This window comes from Eleutherodactylus coqui, chromosome 6, assembly GCF_035609145.1.
Source record: "Eleutherodactylus coqui strain aEleCoq1 chromosome 6, aEleCoq1.hap1, whole genome shotgun sequence".
In the NCBI taxonomy this organism is placed as follows: domain Eukaryota; kingdom Metazoa; phylum Chordata; class Amphibia; order Anura; family Eleutherodactylidae; genus Eleutherodactylus; species Eleutherodactylus coqui.
The window spans coordinates 140,607,015-140,625,676 of NC_089842.1; the positions used below are offsets into that span (position 1 = coordinate 140,607,015).

At 42.4% G+C, this 18,662-nt stretch overlaps 1 protein-coding gene across 2 annotated transcripts in view; it reads right to left on the minus strand.

Annotated features, from left to right (window-relative positions):
* The window catches only part of BRSK1 (BR serine/threonine kinase 1), a 301,897-nt gene that overhangs the window by 39,973 nt on the left and 243,262 nt on the right, over positions 1–18,662 (minus strand). For both annotated transcript variants that reach the window (XM_066607747.1, XM_066607746.1), the window contains exons 10-13: positions 14,587–14,751; positions 10,849–10,946; positions 7,372–7,522; positions 4,469–4,529 (exon numbers count right to left, since the gene is read on the minus strand). In XM_066607747.1, the coding sequence (XP_066463844.1) occupies positions 4,469–4,529; positions 7,372–7,522; positions 10,849–10,946; positions 14,587–14,751 (475 nt within the window). The remainder of the gene's footprint in view (positions 1–4,468; positions 4,530–7,371; positions 7,523–10,848; positions 10,947–14,586; positions 14,752–18,662) is intronic.

The following is an 18,662-nucleotide window of genomic DNA, read 5'->3' on the forward strand; positions in this document are numbered from 1 at the left end:
AGCCATCTAATCAGAGACCCAGACGGTTCAGCCAATCAGAGTACTAGGCTCTCTATTTAAAGTCCTAATGTGTTAACCAGGGGCATAACTAAAGACTCATGGGCCCAGGTGCAAAAGTTTATCTTACGGTCCCCCAACTTCTCTTAACCCCTTTTAACCTCAGTGCCTGTTTTTATATTCTCTGTCTTGGTGTTCTTCTGATTACTGTTTGACAGTGGCTTAACTGATCCAGCTTGTATCTGACCATTTCTTTTGAATTACCCTTATCTAAGTTTCTTTGTTCAGCTCTGTTAATGACCCATGGCCTGTCTAACCATCCATTTGTATCCTGCACTGCAATCTGTTGTGCTTCTTGTTCTGACTTCCAGCTAACTCCTGCCTAAGTTCCTGTGCTAACTTCTATGTATTAAAGGGAATGTGTCATCAGAAAATCACCTATTATGTAAAATAAATTTTTGTGTTAAACATATTTTTAATGAATTTTTGGTGATTTTTTAAAAAAAACTTTTGATAACATCTGTATTTTTTTTTTTTTTTAAATCCTAAAATTCAGCATTTTTCACACTGACCATAGAGCCTAATAATAGATTGATACTTCCTGATCAGTAAAGAAAGCTTTGCAGCGGTCATCTCACCAACATCACAGAGAAGATTACACTGACCGGTAACACCTATATGTAGATAACACAGGATCCACCATTCATAATTGGCAAAAAGCTGTGACCATCTACTCCCCTCCCTGCAAAATGGCCTTTGCACAGGTGCACAGAGCCTGCCTAAAACTGTCTCCTATACAAGTCAATGGATCCCTTGCTGATAATTGTCCCATGAGGCTGCTGTAATACATATCTTCTAAATGCTGTTAAATGTAGCTCAGGAAAGATGGCCACCTCCATAATCATGTATAGACATTAAACCAACTACCACCAGTTCACAACTATCCTGGGGATCAGAACCTGGAGATTCATCCACAGCTAGAGCCAAGCTTCCTCCTGATATTTCCAACATGGAGCTGCCACATAATACGTAGCAGAAATATAAGGCTTTGTCTCAGAATTTTGCTGTGGACTTGCATGCTAATCTTCATGCAGATTTCGCCCCATAGAAGGGAAAAAAAATTGTGTGTGGTCGCCCAATACGATTTCCATAGAGAAACTCCATCAAGAATTTCAAAAATTCAAATCCCTATGTGGAAAAACCTACAACATGTGAACTATGGTGCAGATTCCCACTGAAGTCAAAATAACATGGATTTTGATGGGGATTTCATCTCAGAATCCATGTAAAAAATATGCCACGTGGGCCTTTGACTCTGTGTCTCACTTTAGTCTATGCCAAGTCAAATGTGGTGATCTGGACCTAGACTCATTACAAAACAATGCAGAATAACTGATCAAAACATTGATCGAGTATAGTTACCTGCGGATCAAATCCAAGAAATTACTAAAACTGGTTCATGAGCTCACTGAACACCTTCCCCAAGGAGAGAGTCCAAGCTGCTGTGGTCACAGGATATTCCCTAGTGTCCAAATTTCACTTGCCTGAGAGGCTCTCTGGAAATTGTAGTAAGGTCTTAGTTCTTCTACAAAATTTTTAATTGTATTTCATCCTTGTTTCTCAGCTACCAAACAACAATGAGTCGGCCTAGTAATGTCCTTATTATAGGAAGACCTGCAGATGGGAGTCAGGAGAAGAGGATAAAGCTCACAAGAATTGTCTTCAGTGGATGTGTTTTTTGCTGCCCTAGGACTGTTATAGGCAGCCTCTGGTTGCATTGCAACTCCGAAAGTACAATCAGTGCATTACACCATGATAAACATTAAGTGGAAAGATATTGGACTGGGTTCAGTTGTTTTCCCACAAACTTCTGATGGATCCTGCTCTTCTAAATCAATTTTGATTGGGCTTTTCCGAGGCCAAAAAGGATATGTTGGTTTATTATCCATCCCCATAGACACTTGAAGCAGCTATTTCTCTTTCTATCAAGCTGGACTGGAGGATGAAAGACGGTATTACTTTAGTCATGAGTTGTAACTAAACGTTCTTCCAGAGAATAGGCAAGCACTCAGCCTTTGCTTTCACTATGGTTGGCCTGGTTATCTCGTGAATTCAAGAAATGACCATCAGAAAACCTCAACACCTAGGTGGATTCCCTTCTGATTTTTCCAAGATTTTGATGCCCGTTTGCCTCTATCCTCAATATAAATATCCATTACCCTTGATTTCTGACTTCTTTAGGGTGCTTTTACATGGGCCGGAATTAGCCTGCAAAATACACTGCAAGCCACGGATTTTGATGCAGAATTGAAAATGGCTTAAAACCTACCTACAATTCTGCATCAAAATCCACAGTTAGACTGTGGATTTTGGTCTGGAAGTCCACAGCTGCGGATTTGGGTGCGTCCTATGTGCTAATTCTGAAGTCAGCTGAACACATACTCTCATCTTTATAACATAAGGATGATGAGTGGAAAATTGCGCTTAACACCTTACGGGCACTTCATATACTCGGTAAGGCCTATCGCTTTGAGTAATGCCCAAGCAGCTTTTCAGATTTTTGTAAAATATACTTTCAGAGACTTTTTTGGCAGGTTTCTAGTAGTGTATCTGTACGATGTTCTAATCTTTTCTCCTGACCTTACTTGTAATATATCCCATTCTGTATTACAAAAATTGCAAGAGAACTACTTGCTTGCAAAATTCATTTCCTAGCACAGCAGATTACATTTTTGGGATACATTATGTCAGCTGCAGAGTTCCTCATGGATACATTTATGTGCAGACCATCGAAGACTGGGTTCAGTCTAAAACTTTTAAAGGGTTATTGCAAGTTTTAGTGTTTGCCAATTACTTTAAAAGATTAATTAGATGGTTCTCCGAGTTAACCACTTAACATTATTGATATCACTAAAAAATGGAATGCTTGTTTTAGATTGGAAGGCAGAGGCAATAGAGGCTTGACTTTCTGACTGTTTGCTTGTATTCTGTCCTGCAATCTGTACCATTTCATCAGACTTTACATTTCTGCTCCACCAAACCAACATCCACCATGACTATCCTGTGGCTCCTGACCTGAAGATCCACCTGCAGCTACAAACAACCTTGCTTTCGAAAAGAAAGGATGAAGAGGAGAGGATTTCTTAGCCATTGTTCCCTAGTTTAACCTGCAGCAACTATATTGGCCTGGACTGAAATGCAGATAAGTGGGAACCTTACAAGCATCCTTTCAAAACAACTTTAACCATGAACATTAGGGCAGATTTATTATTTAGGTTGCCATGGGAGGTGGTGAATTCTCCTTCAATGAAAGTCTTCAAACAAAGGCTGGACAAATATCTGTCTGGGATGATTTAGTGAATCCTGCATTGAGCAGGGGGTTGGACCCGATGACCCTGGAAGTCCCTTCCAACTCTACCATTCTATGATTCTATGAAGGAGGTATAAAAAGTGTCTAAAACTCATAATAAATCTGGTACAAGGCAAAAATGCTCATTTAAATAGCCTAATTAACTATTATTGGTCCATGTGCTGCCTGTTAACACATTCCAATCCACTGTCTGATGTCTAAAGACATTCTGATTGAAGGCTGTACAGCTCTGATGTCAGAAGACGTCCAACAGGGTATTATTACTGTAGGTTACTGGCCGCTCTGTTGTCAGGGGGCCTCTCCAGCATGTTCATACTGCAGTACTGGCTCTAGCCAGCAGATGGCGCCATTGTATAATGGCAGAAAGAGTAAGCCCCCTAGGAAACCCTGAATCCAAAAATGGAATGCAAAGAGATAAATACACGGACAAAAAAAAACGTTCATCTGGATAGATGCCCTAAGGCTCTGTTCAAAACTACTTGCTGCATCAAAATGTAAAGTTTTCTTTTCCAACCGAATGAGACTTCTGCCAGACAGAAGCTGAAAAATCAGCTGTCCATTTATTAGCCCAAATTGCCATATAATATTCTATATCATATGAGTAATGCTGGGGGAAGAAGCGTCACAGACATCTTGAGCCTCACTTAGCCCCAGAAACAACAAAAGAATAGACAAGAAAACCCAATTTAGCCATGGGACTCCTAAACCCATAGAGGATAGTTTGTTGGCAGATCCTGTCAAAATTACAGTATATCATAATTATATTTTTTAATTTCAGATTTGTATCCTATACACCATTTTAAGGCTGCAGGTGAATGCGCTAAATTCGGGAAAAAACAAGCTGTGTCGCTGATATATTGAATTTCTTTATATACTATGATACAACCATATTTGAGTACGGCAATGATGAATGATGGAAAACACAGCTCTGCCCATACGGTTTGAAGGAAGCTAGGGCTGAATTGGTGCATGATGGCTAGTGATGTTGTATGTAATGCATGGCACCTGGAAGTGATAATGTGATCTGCTGGCATGGTATGCCAAAGTAATGCAATTGTATTCAGTCCACTTCTACTGTCACATTTCCTTCTCAATACTTACCCTCGGACTGCTGAGAGGACTGGATGAGAGACCAGTTGATGCACCGCTGACAGATCTGGACCTACAGAAGAAAGATCTATTACCTACTGCACATGGAACAATGAAGCTGACCCCTTTTGCCCTGTTCTAAATTGTATGCTTTGGAAGGATTAGGTTTCATCCAGATAGATATATAGGTCAAGTGGTGCGATTTCAAACTGCTCATTCTTTCTGCATCGAGCAATTTCATGTGATCCCTCTCCTTTTAAGCCATACATCATTTTCCCTACAGTATAATCAGGGATTGCCTCTTGTATTTTTAGAAGTAATGTGATCATACATTCTGAATGTAATAACGGTACTTAATGTGTGAAGTGTGGCCTTCCTATTGCTAATAGTTAGACTTCCAACTCCGCTCACATTTATATAATGCAATCTCAGCCTCTGACATATATTGGGAACATGTTTGTCCTACACAATTAACTAGCCATGTAATAGATAGTGATTAAATGTCTGCATATCTATTTTGTATTGCTTCTAGGGGAGAATATCTCATACAAAATAAGGAATTTACTTTTTTTTTTTAAATCCCACATTTGGTATCATCGTATCCGTACTGTAAGAAAAAAAACAAACCTAGAAATTGAGGCAGAATGGTGCCAATAGAAAGTTCTTCACACAAAAAACAAGCCCTCACAGAACTCCATCCATGGAAAGACAAAAAGGTTATGGGGCTTTGAATGCAACGATGTGAAAAAAAGAATTTCCAAAAAAATGGGTTTTTATTGTGCAAAAGTGGGAAAACCTAAAAAAAAATTATTTCTGCACTGTACTAACAAAACAATGGCAGAATTGGTGTTTTTTTCTCCCTGCCCGCCAAAAAAGTTTAATAAATGTTTCACAATACATTATATGTACCCAAAACTATATAGGTACCAATAAAAACTACAGTTTGCCACGCAAAAAACAAGCCCCCACATGGCCTTGTCGACGAAAAAATAAAAAAGTTATGGCTTTTAAAAAGTGGAGGTGAGAATCCCCCGCAAAAATCGTTACGTCCTAAGGCCTAAGTCACACGGGCGTTTTTCCCGCGATTTGTGGATCGCATAACGGATGCACATCCGCAAATCGCGTGACCGGGGCCGACGATTCGCTGAAAAATCTGCACCTAGCAGCGTTTTCAGCGAAAGGGCCCGATCTAAGGAGCGCCCGATCAAAATAGCTGGTCCCTGCGCTCAGCCAATCAGAGGCAGCACTCACTCACCCATTCATTAATTCATGAATGGGTGAGTGAGAGCTGCCTCTGATTGGTGAGGGCTGTGAGCAATCAGAGGCAGCCCATTCAGCAGGTGGGGATTTTAAATCCCCGCTTGCTGAATACTACACAGAGCAGTTCAGGAGAACTGCCGGCCGGCCGCGGCTGAACTCCGGCTGCAGAAAAGGTGAGTATCCTTTTTTTTTTTTTACACATTTGCAGGATGCTTTTCAGGGAAGGGCTTATATTTTAAGCCCTTCCCCGAAAACTCATACAGCGCTTGCCGGCAGCCCATTGCTTTCAATGGAGCAGGCTGTATTGCCGGCTCCATTGATTTCAATGGGAGAACAGAGGAGAACAATCTTTAGGATATGTTCTCAATGGGGTCGGCGCTGCTGCCGCCAGCCCCATTTAGCGCAAATATAGAACACAACAATTCGCAGAACGCAGATAGGCACGTTCTGTAAATCGCTGTGTCCTATAATTTATCGCACATCCACATAAAAAACGGACATGTGCCTGCTCCCATTGGGATGCATTGGGTCTATATATCTGCAGATCGCAAGCGCGTCTGCAGATCGGACCAAAAAACGCCCGTGTGACCAAGCCCCTAAAGCCAAAATAGGCCGTGTCCTTAAGACGTTAAAGGGGTTGTACCAAGTTATGAAGTTACTCCTACCCACAGGATAAGTGATAACTTTATGATCTGTGGGGGTCCAACTGCTGGGACCCTCACCCTTCCTGAGAATGGGAGTCCAGTTGTTCCCTAAGTGAATGGAGGTCGCACAGGCATGCCGCTGCTCCATTCACTTCAATGACAGCACTGGAGATTGCTGAAGCACCTGAACTCGGTAATCTCCAGCGCTGTCGTTGAAGTGAATGGAGTAGTGTCACGCTTGGGTGACCGCTGCTGAATTCATTTGGGGCCAACTTTACCCCTCGTTCACAAGAACGGTGGGGGTTCCAGCAGTTGGACCCCACCGATCATAAAGTTATTCCTGATCCTGTACATAGGGAATAACTTTATAACTTTGCCGAAACCATTTGCCTGTTATGTAGATTGCATCTATGTATAAATTGAAAAATAGTGGTCCAAATGAACTTTAGCTTCAAAAGGATTGTCCAATATTCAGACATTTCCCCAAAATCTATCCAACTGGCTGAATTTTAACAGTAGGTACTGTATATTACAGTGTTTTTAATTTCCTTACTTCTTCCAGATTATTTTATTTATTGGTTCTTTTTTCATCACTATTAAAAGGACTTTGTCCGCTCCTATGAGCCCCATAAAATAATTTTATGGGCTCATAGGAGCTGAAGTGCTGAATCTGGGGATGTGACTCACATACTTACCTTCTTCTCTGCTTCCGCATTGGCCCTGTAATTAGCATCATGTGCCTCTGTAGTCCGTGTAATGTGTGAGCAGCGGCTTAGATCGTGGACTGTGGAAGAGCAGCAAGTAAGGTAAGTATGTGTGGCACATCCCCGGATTCAGCACTTTAGTTCCTATGAGCCCATACATTTAGTTTAGGAATTGACAAAGTCATTTTAACAATTGGCTGCCAATTGAATCAGTACAAAAATTTGAAGCAATTTGAACTATTTTTTTTAAATAACAAAAAATAGGTTGAATTAGTAAACCACACTTTTTGCACTGGCTAGTTCGTACCTTTGACTGTGCTGTGCCATCTCAATAGCCCGTCGTGCAGGTACAGGTGAGCCACCATCTGTCACACTTAAGACTTCCATAGACTTTCTCTCAGGGCGGCGCTTTCCATGGCGGTTCAGCATTGGGGAATCAACCCTTTTGCGTGGTGGATCTATTTGAAAATTGGTAAAAAGAATGATTCAGGAAGGCTTCTATTGGATGATGAGGGATTATTTTCAGATTTGCTTTTTTAAAGGTCTTAGTTACAGCAGTATTACTTAATTTTTCCATCCACTCCATAGTGAATGCATTTCACTGGGTGAATTAAACAATAAATATGGTATGTTTCTGACTATATGATGCAGTTTTCAATGGGATAAAAGTTTGCATTAAAGCATCTGTGCCATATTATCCAAAGGCAGGGGGGTCTGATAGATCCAGAGACCCCTGACCACTGCCTTATTGTGCTGATCGATCATCAGGAGAACAGTTTTCCCTCTCCCTGTCTGATCAGTCTCCTGCAACAGATAAGGCAGGAGATGACTCACATAACCCCCCTACCCCTTCCCCGGGGTGCAGGTCCTCCTCTGTACACACAGGGACAGACAAAAGCAAGGTACAAAGGGCTTGCAGTAGCAGAGGGACCATAGATCATGTCATATTCATGTGACCAGGAGGCAGCTACAAGGGGTCATGTATGACTACACTTGTATGTGGGGATTTAGTGTTACTAAAAGTGGTTTTTAACATGCCAGCTGTATGTGTGTGCGCATGTATGTAGCAGAGCTGTATTTGTGCACATGTAGCAGAGCTGCGAGTGTGTATGTAAATGCTGCAGGGCTGTGCGTGTATGTAACAGAGTTGTGTATGCTGCAGAGCTATGTGTGTATTTTGCAGTGCTGTGTATATGTATAATGTGAACTTAAGTGCTTGCGCCATTGTTTGAATGGACACACTAGGTTTAATAGGAGCTGACTGTTCACTGTGAACCCCCTTTTTCTATACTAGAACGCCAAAGCCAATGATTGTAGCCCCTCCACTCCGTTAGACCCCAGAGACGTTTAAATTAGTATGAAATATTTTTTCCTATTTTCTGTTGTCTAAACCTCTAATAGTCCGAAAAATACTGCATTTCAAAATGGAGAGCCTTTTGTAGACCTTCAGTATCCATTAAGAAGCCATACAAGAAGAATCTAGTGATAGATCCTTTTAATAAAGATAATGTTTACACAATAAAGAATGCAAGACAAGACTTGTAGCCCTCGCTCAGGGAATACATGGCACTACAAGCATCTGTTCAATTCATTAGTCCTAAATTATATTTCACTTCACAATTACAGACAAGGATTCATTTTGAAAGCTGGAACTACTTGTGATGCACTTTTCTAACATCATCATTTTGCAAACTTTATTTAGGCTCCAGAGGAGAATAAAGCTAAACTATATAACCCAAAGTATGTGGACACTAGAGATGAGCGAGCATACTCGCTAAGGGCAATTACTCCAGCCAGTATTGTCCTTAGCGAGTACCTGCCCGCTCGGAAGAAAAGATTCTGGTGCCGGCGCGGGTGACAGGTGAGTTGCGGGACTGAGCAGGGAGGGGCGGGGGGGGGGGTGAGAGAGGGAGAGAGAGATCTCCCCTCCGTTCCCCTCCACTCTCCCCCGCCGCTCCCCGCCCCCCACCGGCACCCGAATCTTTTCTTCCGAGCGGGCATGTACTCGCTAAGGGCAATGCTCGCTCGAGTAATTGCCCTTAGCGAGTATGCTCACTCATCTGTAGTGGACACCCATCACAGCTATTACTTTCATGTGTTTTAGCTACACCCGTTGCAAACAGGTGCGTAAAATCAAGTACATGGGTTCTACTGCAGAGCTCAGTGACTTTAAGAGAAAGTCAATTTATGCCTTAATGACTAGGACAAATTTTGGAAAACTGGCATGTGTCACTTTAAGGCTACATTCACATGGGTGAGAATCTTGCGTGAGTTTTGTGTGTTTCGAGATGCATAAAACTCGTATGAACTCCATTCTTTTGCGATGTTACAAGGTTAAAAATCGCTGCATGTCCTATCTTATGGTGTTCCCTTCTGAACACCTCGCCCATTGTTTGCAATGGGACCTTTAAAGACATTGCATGGCACTCTCATGCGAGTGCCGTGCGATGTGATGTTTCCCATTGAAATTAATGGGAAACACTTGCGATCCTCTAACGCATGTGAAACATACGCCTGAGGTTCGCCATTTCAGAGAAGTGATGCGAGGAGTTATTGAATGAAAAACGTCTTGCATCTGCGTGAAAAACGCATGCGCTCAAGAGTCATATTGGGCTGAGTTAAACTTCGGGTAAGATCAGGCGGCACCTATCTTCCTGCGTTTATTTTCAAACTCCTTTACTCTGGCATGGAGTTTGAAAAGCTGGCGAAGGGGAAGGGATTACCCTCATTCAGACACCGTGTCACCAAAATTAGTTGCGCCCACTCAAGTCAGAATTAGCCTTTACATACACAATGAATACACTGGTTTCCTGCATATTTTGCGCGTATTTACGCATACCCATTACTTTTGATGGGTTTTCTACGGTGCGTAATATGCACCAAGATAGGTTATGCCGCGTATTTTTTCATGATTGCATATTGCATAGAAAAATATGCTGAAATGAATGAACCCATTGAAATCAATGGGTTCTGTTCACTGCGTATCACGTCCACAAAAGATACACTCATAATAAACAGTGTATATACGCCCGTGTGAATAAATTCTAATGCCTTATTCACATGGCCGTATATGCGCAGCTATTATAGCTGCGTCCAAACAATTGCGACCATCTGAAGCATTGGATTCCAATGTATTCATTCAGATGAACAAATTTGGTTGCATAAAAAAATCGCGCCAAGAAAAATAGGACATCGGGCACCAAAAACACCGTGTGAAAAGATAGGTCTTGCCCTATCTTTTGCCAAGATACGCAGAAAGCTCCCTACCAACCCAGGGATTTCCGCGCCGCAACATATTTTTTCGTCGATATGCCGCAGCCGCTAGTGTCAATGCATGAGAAAACGCTAATTAAGGGCAGGACTTGATCGCGGCTAATCTTGTTTCATGCAATTTTAAGCCACGATTGGCCGAGCGTAGAAACGCATACGGTCGTGTGAAAAAGGCCTTAGTCTCAGTTTTACCCAGTCTTTTGCATTGTGATATATAATTAAAACATTTGTAATGATTTGTATCATATTTGAATTCTCTATGAAACAAGAATTTGCGGAGGTCCTGTCTTTCATGTTTAAGTACATATATCCATGTGTGAATGAGGCCTAATAGAGATTGGTTAGGCCTCACAAATTAAAATAGAATGTCTAACACTTCAGTTCTGACAAGATATGATAGTTTTATCACATTCAAAAATTCATCAATCTCATATTTCACAATATATACCAAGAATGAGTTTGGTGTGTTATTTGCACCAGTGGCACTTTATATATAGTGACTTGACTTCCATACCTATATCATTCCGCGGGGGAAGGTCTTCATCCTCACAACTTGGATATCTTTCCTTCCGATCCAGGAGAAGGTAATAAATCATCTTCTCTTGGTTTTCACTGAAAGAAAAAAAAATGAATGAAATTGTTATAAACAAGAATTCTTCAAAAAATGCAAGATGTGCAAATGTTTCATCTCAAGATATAAAGCAATTTGAAGAGACAACTCTTGTTAATGACTGCATATTTCAGAAGAACATGCTTTGTTGTGGTGTGTTGGCTGCGATCAGAAAGTGAAGCTGGGGTGCCGTCTCTATGTCAACCCGGGCCTCATGACTGCTTCTTGGGTGCCGAGGTGTGCCTTCTTTTTGTGACTGCAGAATGTCCCTTATGGTATTGGCTGTGAAAATCCTTTAGGGTTATCTGTGGGCATTCTTTAATGCGACTTTCCGCTCTACCCTGCCCTGCTACAGCATCTCCTGTGTGTGGACAGATTGACCAACAGGAAGGTGTTTTCCCTAGTTGTCCGATCAGCCATATTGAATGTGCATTTATTCTGGCCCCTCCCTTTTGAAGATTACTCTCCTGTCTGTCCTTTGTGGGCATGCATGCTGTCTATTCCCTTTGTCCAATGGGTGTTGCATTCTTGCACCTTCTGTCTAATGGGTGTTGTTGGACACCTAAACTTCCCGTCCAATGGGTGTTGTCAATGCCTGAACCCTGTCTAGTCTGAATTATGTCCTTCCTGAGGCGTCCAGGGTGGCAATCAGGTGTAATGTGGTAATCTGCAGCTAGGTTGGATGAGGAGAGAGAGGGGAGAGAAGAGAGTGCCCCTGGCTGTCCCCATTGGGTAGACCACCTTGCTCCTAGGCAGGGCCCACCTCGCCAAAGTAGAATAGGGATATTATTCTATTCCTATTATTTGCCCTGTTTTGTGAACCCTGTGTTGGTCACAAATAAATGAAAATAGATATCTATTTTGCTTTGTAGTGATATATTATATGTATATGTCCCTTTTGGAGACTAAATTACTACGTCCGTGTAGGACGCTATACACACATCCTGCAAGAACATGACATGCTTCCTCTAGAAGTGTGTAATAGAGGACAATGGATGATTAATACATGGGAGACTTTAGCAACATCCAGCTGCACACAAGGTGACACCAATTTATAGCATATCCATGAAATACATTTCACTGTACATTTTACAAAGGTCATAATGATGCTATGAGTTATCTCATCACTTGTTACAATATATCTAGGTGACACTAAGGCCTTATGTCCACGGGCATAACAGAATTGCGGAATCACCCGCATGTGCGATCCGCAGTTCAATCAGCCCATAGACTATCATTTGTCATTCGCAGATAATGAAATACCAGCGGATGTCATTTTTCCCAATTTGCGGATCACACGCTCAGTGAAAAAAAAATCGCAGCATGCTTCATTTTTTGTGGATTCCCTCATGGACGGCTTCCATTTAAATCAATGGAAGCCATCCGAGCTGTAGCACACCCACAGTGAATACTGCAGACGTGCCACGGATCCGCGAGAAAGCATCCGCCATACAAAAGAAAGAAGATCTGTCCAGGATGGAGAAGACCTGCATCCGTCCATGGCTGCGGGCACGGGTAGATTCCGCTGTGAGATTCCGCACTCGGAATGCGTGTGCCGTGGACACGAGGCCTTAGTGCTTAGGGCTCAGTCACACGGGCGCATCCGGGCGCCGATGCGCCTGTCTTTCTGCAGGATAAGACGTCCGTACTCCAGGTGCGGAGGAAGAACACATGACCGGCTCCATTGCTGGTCATGTGTTCTTTCTTTCGGCGCTGCGGAGAGGCGTCCGCACCTGCAGTGCGACCGTCTACTTCATGCAGGAAGACGGGCGCATCGGCACCTGGATGCGCCTGCGTGACTGAGCCCTTAGGGTGCATTCAAACTGCAGCATTTGCTGTGTATGTTTTGCATAAGCATTAGGAAAGCTCCTGGTGTATAAATCAAATGTATCCACAGGCTCCCCATTCACCCGACGTGACGGAGGCCAAAGTAGTGTCCTTTTGGCCTCAATCATGCCGCTTTACTTAAGCATACCAGTATTTTGCTGTGTAGAACAGTGCAGTGGACTACACTATAGTATATGGAGGCATCCAGTGAAAAAAACTATACTACGAGATGTACATTTTTAAAGAGGTTTCAAATTGATATTTAAAAATTAGATCCAAATGAGTAAAAATAATAAAACAAGCGGTACTTTACCCATCCACAGCCACAGCAATCCAGTGCTGTAGCCCTGTAACCCGTCTGGTGTATGTTGACAGCATAAGTCAGGTGACCGCTGCCAATCAGCCGTCATAGCTTCACCGTTCTGAACTCCTGGCATCAAGACAGCCAGGATGTAAGCACTGATTCCAGGACAATGGGCGGTGACACTGTGGCCTCTGATTGGCAGGCAGCGGTCACCTGACTTCCACTGTCAACACGACCAGGAGAATCGAGGGGGGGTTCCAATGCTGGAACGCATTCTGATTTATTTGGATCTAGTTTTAAAATGTCAATTTGTAACTGGACAACCCGTTAAAACACTGGAGTCTATAGGAGTTGTACAGGTCTGCCACTATAGGCCTATACAGTGGCATACATTGGAGGCATCCTTGCAGAGGTACACTTGAAATGCTCTCAAAATATATCTCCAAAGTATACTACAGCGCCTTGTAAAAGCGCCCTTAGCTAAGTCATGTAGAGCCTTTAATAATATTTGTGCTAAGCAAATAAGGTGGGGTGAGCTTAAAGGGGTTGTCCCGAGGCAAAAGTGACATTTTTTTTTCTGCCCAGTCCCCCTTCTAAATCAAACATTACAATGTACCTTAAAGAAGGTTTAAAGAAGGTTTCTACTCACCATTCTAGCGTTTCATCAACTTATAAAACTTCTTCCAAAGATGGCCACCGGTCCTTTCCCAGAGATGCACCGCGGTTTTCTCCCATGGTGCACTGCGGGTCTTCTCCCATGGTGCACCGTGGGCTCTGTGCAGTCCATTGCTGATTCCAGCCTCCTGATTGGCTGGAATCAGCACACGTGACGGGGCGGAGCTACACGATGACGCGTAGAAGGGGGGCGGAGCCAGAATGCCGCTCGTGCCCGGACCGACCAGAAGGGAGAAGACCCTTCTGCGCAAGCGCGTCTAATCGGGCGATTAGACGCTGAAATTAGACGGAGCCATGGAGACGAGGACGCTAGCAACGGAGCAGGTAAGTGAATAACTTCTGTATGGCTCATATTTAATGCACAATGTATATTACAAAGTGCATTAATATGGCCATACAGAAGTGCTTAACCCCACTTGCTTTCGCGAGACAACCCCTTTAAAAATCAAAAAACAGCCCCATACTGGTTCACTGTTTTTCCTTCTCTACATCCCTATTGGGATGGAAGGAGTATGTGAACCTTAGGGCTCATGCACAGAGGCGTATGCATATTTGTGCATACGCACAAAGATGGGCCACGTCACGTATTTTTTCGCATGACTAGACATCATGTGAAAAAATACGCTCATGTGAATGAATCCATTGAAATCAATGGATTCTATTCACAGCATACATATGCTTGTGTGAATGAGCCCTAAGGCTGCAATTCCTTTCCCTTCTTCGTATGAAGAGAAAGGATCAGGCCAACCTGAGCTGTAAACATCCTCTTTATGGGCAAAGAATTGTCAGAAATGGTGGAAAAATTTAATTTACCATAGAGCACCAAGAATACTTACTCTTCATTCTGTAGTTCTTGTTTCAGTTTGGTTTTATCCCTGAAGCAACCCAAAGAATGCATACTATCCAGGACATCAGGGTCAAACTCACTTACTGAGTGAATTCTTCTGATGGACACTTTTCGGGGAGTGGGCTGCTCGGGTTCTGGTTCATTTTTGCCACCCCTGTATAAAAGAGTCAATGAATATGTCCATGAGTATAGTAATGGTCTTTAGTACATTAGCATGACCACAGCAGAAGCCGCAAGTTTACACATTTACACACTGATACATGACTTATTAAAACAGTTATACCAGGATTACATGTTCACCCCCAATCCACATGATAGAGAATAACTTGCTAAGAGGTGAGGGTATCAACGCTGAGACCCCCACAATTTCGAGAATGGAGATCTTGCATCTTCCTCTTCTTGTCACTTCAAGGATGCTACTCCCTCTACAGTGACATCCGCATGAATGAAGCGCTGGCCATGTATCTGTGCCTGCCACTCCAATCATTTCAGTAGGACTGATGGAAATACCTGAGTGCTTCCCACTGGAATTAAATGGAGTGTTGGTGCACTTGCGCAACTAACGTTCCATTCAGTCTCCTCTTCATTGTGGGGGTGCAGTAAGCTCACAGTGAAAGAGAGGGGACATGGCACCCCTGTTCTTAGAATTGGTGGGGGTCTCATCGATGAGACCCCCACCGATCAGCAAGTTATCCCCTATCCTAGATAGTGACTCAACATAACTGAGGTTTCTGCTATATTCCCTTTAATCAACTCCTTGAGGGTGAAACTGGACCACAAACATACAAGAGAGGATCTTCTAGTAGGTCCAGGCTCAGCATAATAATGGACTTCTAATACAGAAAAGCACTAAAAATCCATCAGAAGACTCCATTTTGGGCTTACTTTGGAGCCAGTCACTTGCCACTAGGGTCTGTTTGCTATGAAATTATTCACAAATAACCTATTAGACTTTACTGATGATCTATGCTGCATTGAAATGAAATTTTGACAGATGTGTTCTGTATGGGCGATGGGTGTACGGTCAAACTCTTTTCTCTGGTGGGCCCAAGGAATCCTAGTCTGTCTATAGGCTCTCTAATGATAGCCATTAGTGGCTGCTACCTAAGCACATATTAAATAGAACATTAAAGACTTAACACAACCGGAGAAAGAAAGATAAATGCTTTTACGTACTCTGTGTATTATGTTTTAGAAGCTAATGCCGCACAAAACTTTTTACCAAAATTTTTATGGTAGATCTATCAGAAAAGAACACTAGTAAGGCAAATATTAAGTCATATTTTATTTACTCAACACTTTTAGTTTATTAATGGAGCGACAGATTTTTAATTTGTTCATATGGTCACTACATTGAATTTGCCGGAAACACGAAAAACCTTGTGGCAGCAAGTCATGTACTTCTCTATTAGGCCTCGTTTACACGAGCGCTGTTTCCATGCTCAAAAGGCCGCACAGAAAAATCGCATCTCGCTCGTGAAAAAATCGTGTGAACGGGTTATTTCTAGCTATTAAGTCTTGAGCTTAATTAGCAGTGAAATTGCCCGTTCGCAAAATCGGGAGCTGAGTGTTATCCAGCTCCCATAGGAGTCTATGGAAACACTTGCGCATCACACACCAAAGACAGGTCAGGTCCTATCTTTTCTCGCACCACGGACCTTAGATGTGAGCTTTGCACTTCATATCCTATCTTTGTTAGGTGCGAGTATTTAGCGCGTCTAAAATTCATTCATCTGAACGCTTTTATAGGAAACCATTGCTTCTTTTAGACGCAATCTTTTTCACGTGCCTATAATGCGCTAAAACAGCGCTCAAGGGAACGAGGCTTTAAAATGATAAAATTATGTACATTTTTTAAAGATCGGGTAACCCGTGAGATCTTCCTTAATAAACAAAGTTAAGAATGCTTGACTTAAAAATATCAGATACATTATGAAAATGGTAAGAACCTAATACTTAGAAGAATGAGAAGACTGGCAGCACATTGCAAAGGAAGCAGAACAGAAACCCAAACCACAAAAAGAAATAAAGAATAAAAAGAAAAAGGCTTTGATAAGGCGTTATTCATAACAGCAGCCGTCGCGCTACGCTGCATCCATATGATGGATGCAAATGATGCACTACAGGCCCCATTATCTTATAAGACATAACCTGGTAGCTATCATCATGTTATTTACTATTTTCAATCCTCGTCTATCTGTAAGTAACATGGGAGATCTTGAATATTTCAGATTACAATACCCTGATAACGGGTGAGTCTGCACAGGATTATAGGGCAGAACATAGTATTACCAAAAAATAGACCTGAATGACCCATTTTATCCACCTGGTAGTAATCTTTTTCTAGTCTTCATATACTCTCTGGTTCTAGAAAAATGTTGGGAAATAATGCACAGTGCTCGTTTTTATTCTATTATTTACACCAGGTAATTGCAATTGGAAAATTAGTATGAAGGACTCCAGAATTCGGTCCTGTAATGTAATAATATACGGCACCAGCAGTACGTGAGCACCACACAGAACTATCCTTAAAATGCCCTGAAAATGCACATTTTAAATTTCTGATGCCTCAGGCAGTGTGAAAAAAGTGACTTCTCCTGTGGCACAAATTGCTGACATGGGAATTTAGCAATACTTTCGTCCTTGGTACTCGGAAGTCTAATAATCAGACTGTAGTCTGACAGTTTTTTGAGTTTTCATTAGTCTTATGTGTGGAATTTTGCTCTTTTTAGGTGCATACATGACCATTTCTACAAATTCCTTAAAGCGTTTGTCAGAGATCTTTTTTTTCAATATATCACAGCTTCCCCCTGCAATAAAACAGCAAAGAGTCATATAGTCACCTCTCCCTGCTACCCGCTGTGTTCCGCGATGCTGCTCCGAGTCTCCCACATGACGTCATTTTTACAGGCTGCATCCCCCCTCCAATGACAGAGCTCAGCGTAAACAGGTCGGACTGCAGCCTGTAAACAAATAATGGGAGTAAGAACTGAGCGGTGGCACAGGATACAGCGAGGAGCAGGGAGAGGTGAATATACGACTGTTATTTTATGGCAGGGGAGAGCTGGGTTTTATAGAAAAAAAAGGGCAACCCCTTTGACTCATATCTGAAATACACAAACAAAATCTAGCGAAATGTGATAGACAGTGAGGGATCCATATAATGTTTAGGTTACATGTATGAATATTGATGGGCTCATTCACATTGGCGCTTTCTTTTTCCATTGTTTGGCTCTGTCCTAAAAGCCGAACAATGGCAAAAATAGAAGTGCTGGATCTGGCACATGGCGCACCTGAACAAAATGCATTGACTATAATGGATTCCATCTGGCTTCTGTTATGCAATCTGGCACTTTCCTGAATGAAATAGTGCTGTACATATGCAATGCTATTTAATTAGGGATTTTTGCAGAAATCGGCGAAGGAAGCTCCAAACAGGGTGCATTCACATGAGCGTGTGCGTATGCGTGCATTGGTGCGCACAAAACCGCGCACCTACGTACGTGCACAAACACGTGTGAATGCAGGTCCATGCAGTATCACTTTCAATGGGGCCACGGCTGCTGCCGGAGGCCGCATTGAAAGCAATAGGATGCTGGCACCCCTGCAGTGATTTTCAGGGAATGGCTTGAAATATAAGTCCTTCCCTGAAAATCAGCAATGGTTCATGTAAAAAAAATAAAAAATAAAATAAATATATATTTTATATATATGTACTCACCTTTCTGCCACTGCTGTGTAAATATTCTGCGCGGGGAGTAAAGAATCCCCTGCCACAGCTGTGACAGTTGTGGCAGAGGATTTCTTCATCTCTGTAGGGAGTCCCCTTGTCACTGAACACTGTGACAGCACTGCCACAGTGTTCAGTGACAATGTCTAGTATAATGAAGAGTGCACCTGCAGCACTACTATATCACCCACTCTGGGTCGGACAGTCAGCTATGCAGAGCCAGGCGAGAGGATCCAAAGCCAAGTCCTCAAAAGTATCCAAATGGAAGTTGTTAAAGGAGAAAGCCAGGCAGCATATATTGGTGTAAAGCAGAAGCGCTTTTTATTCTCCCATAA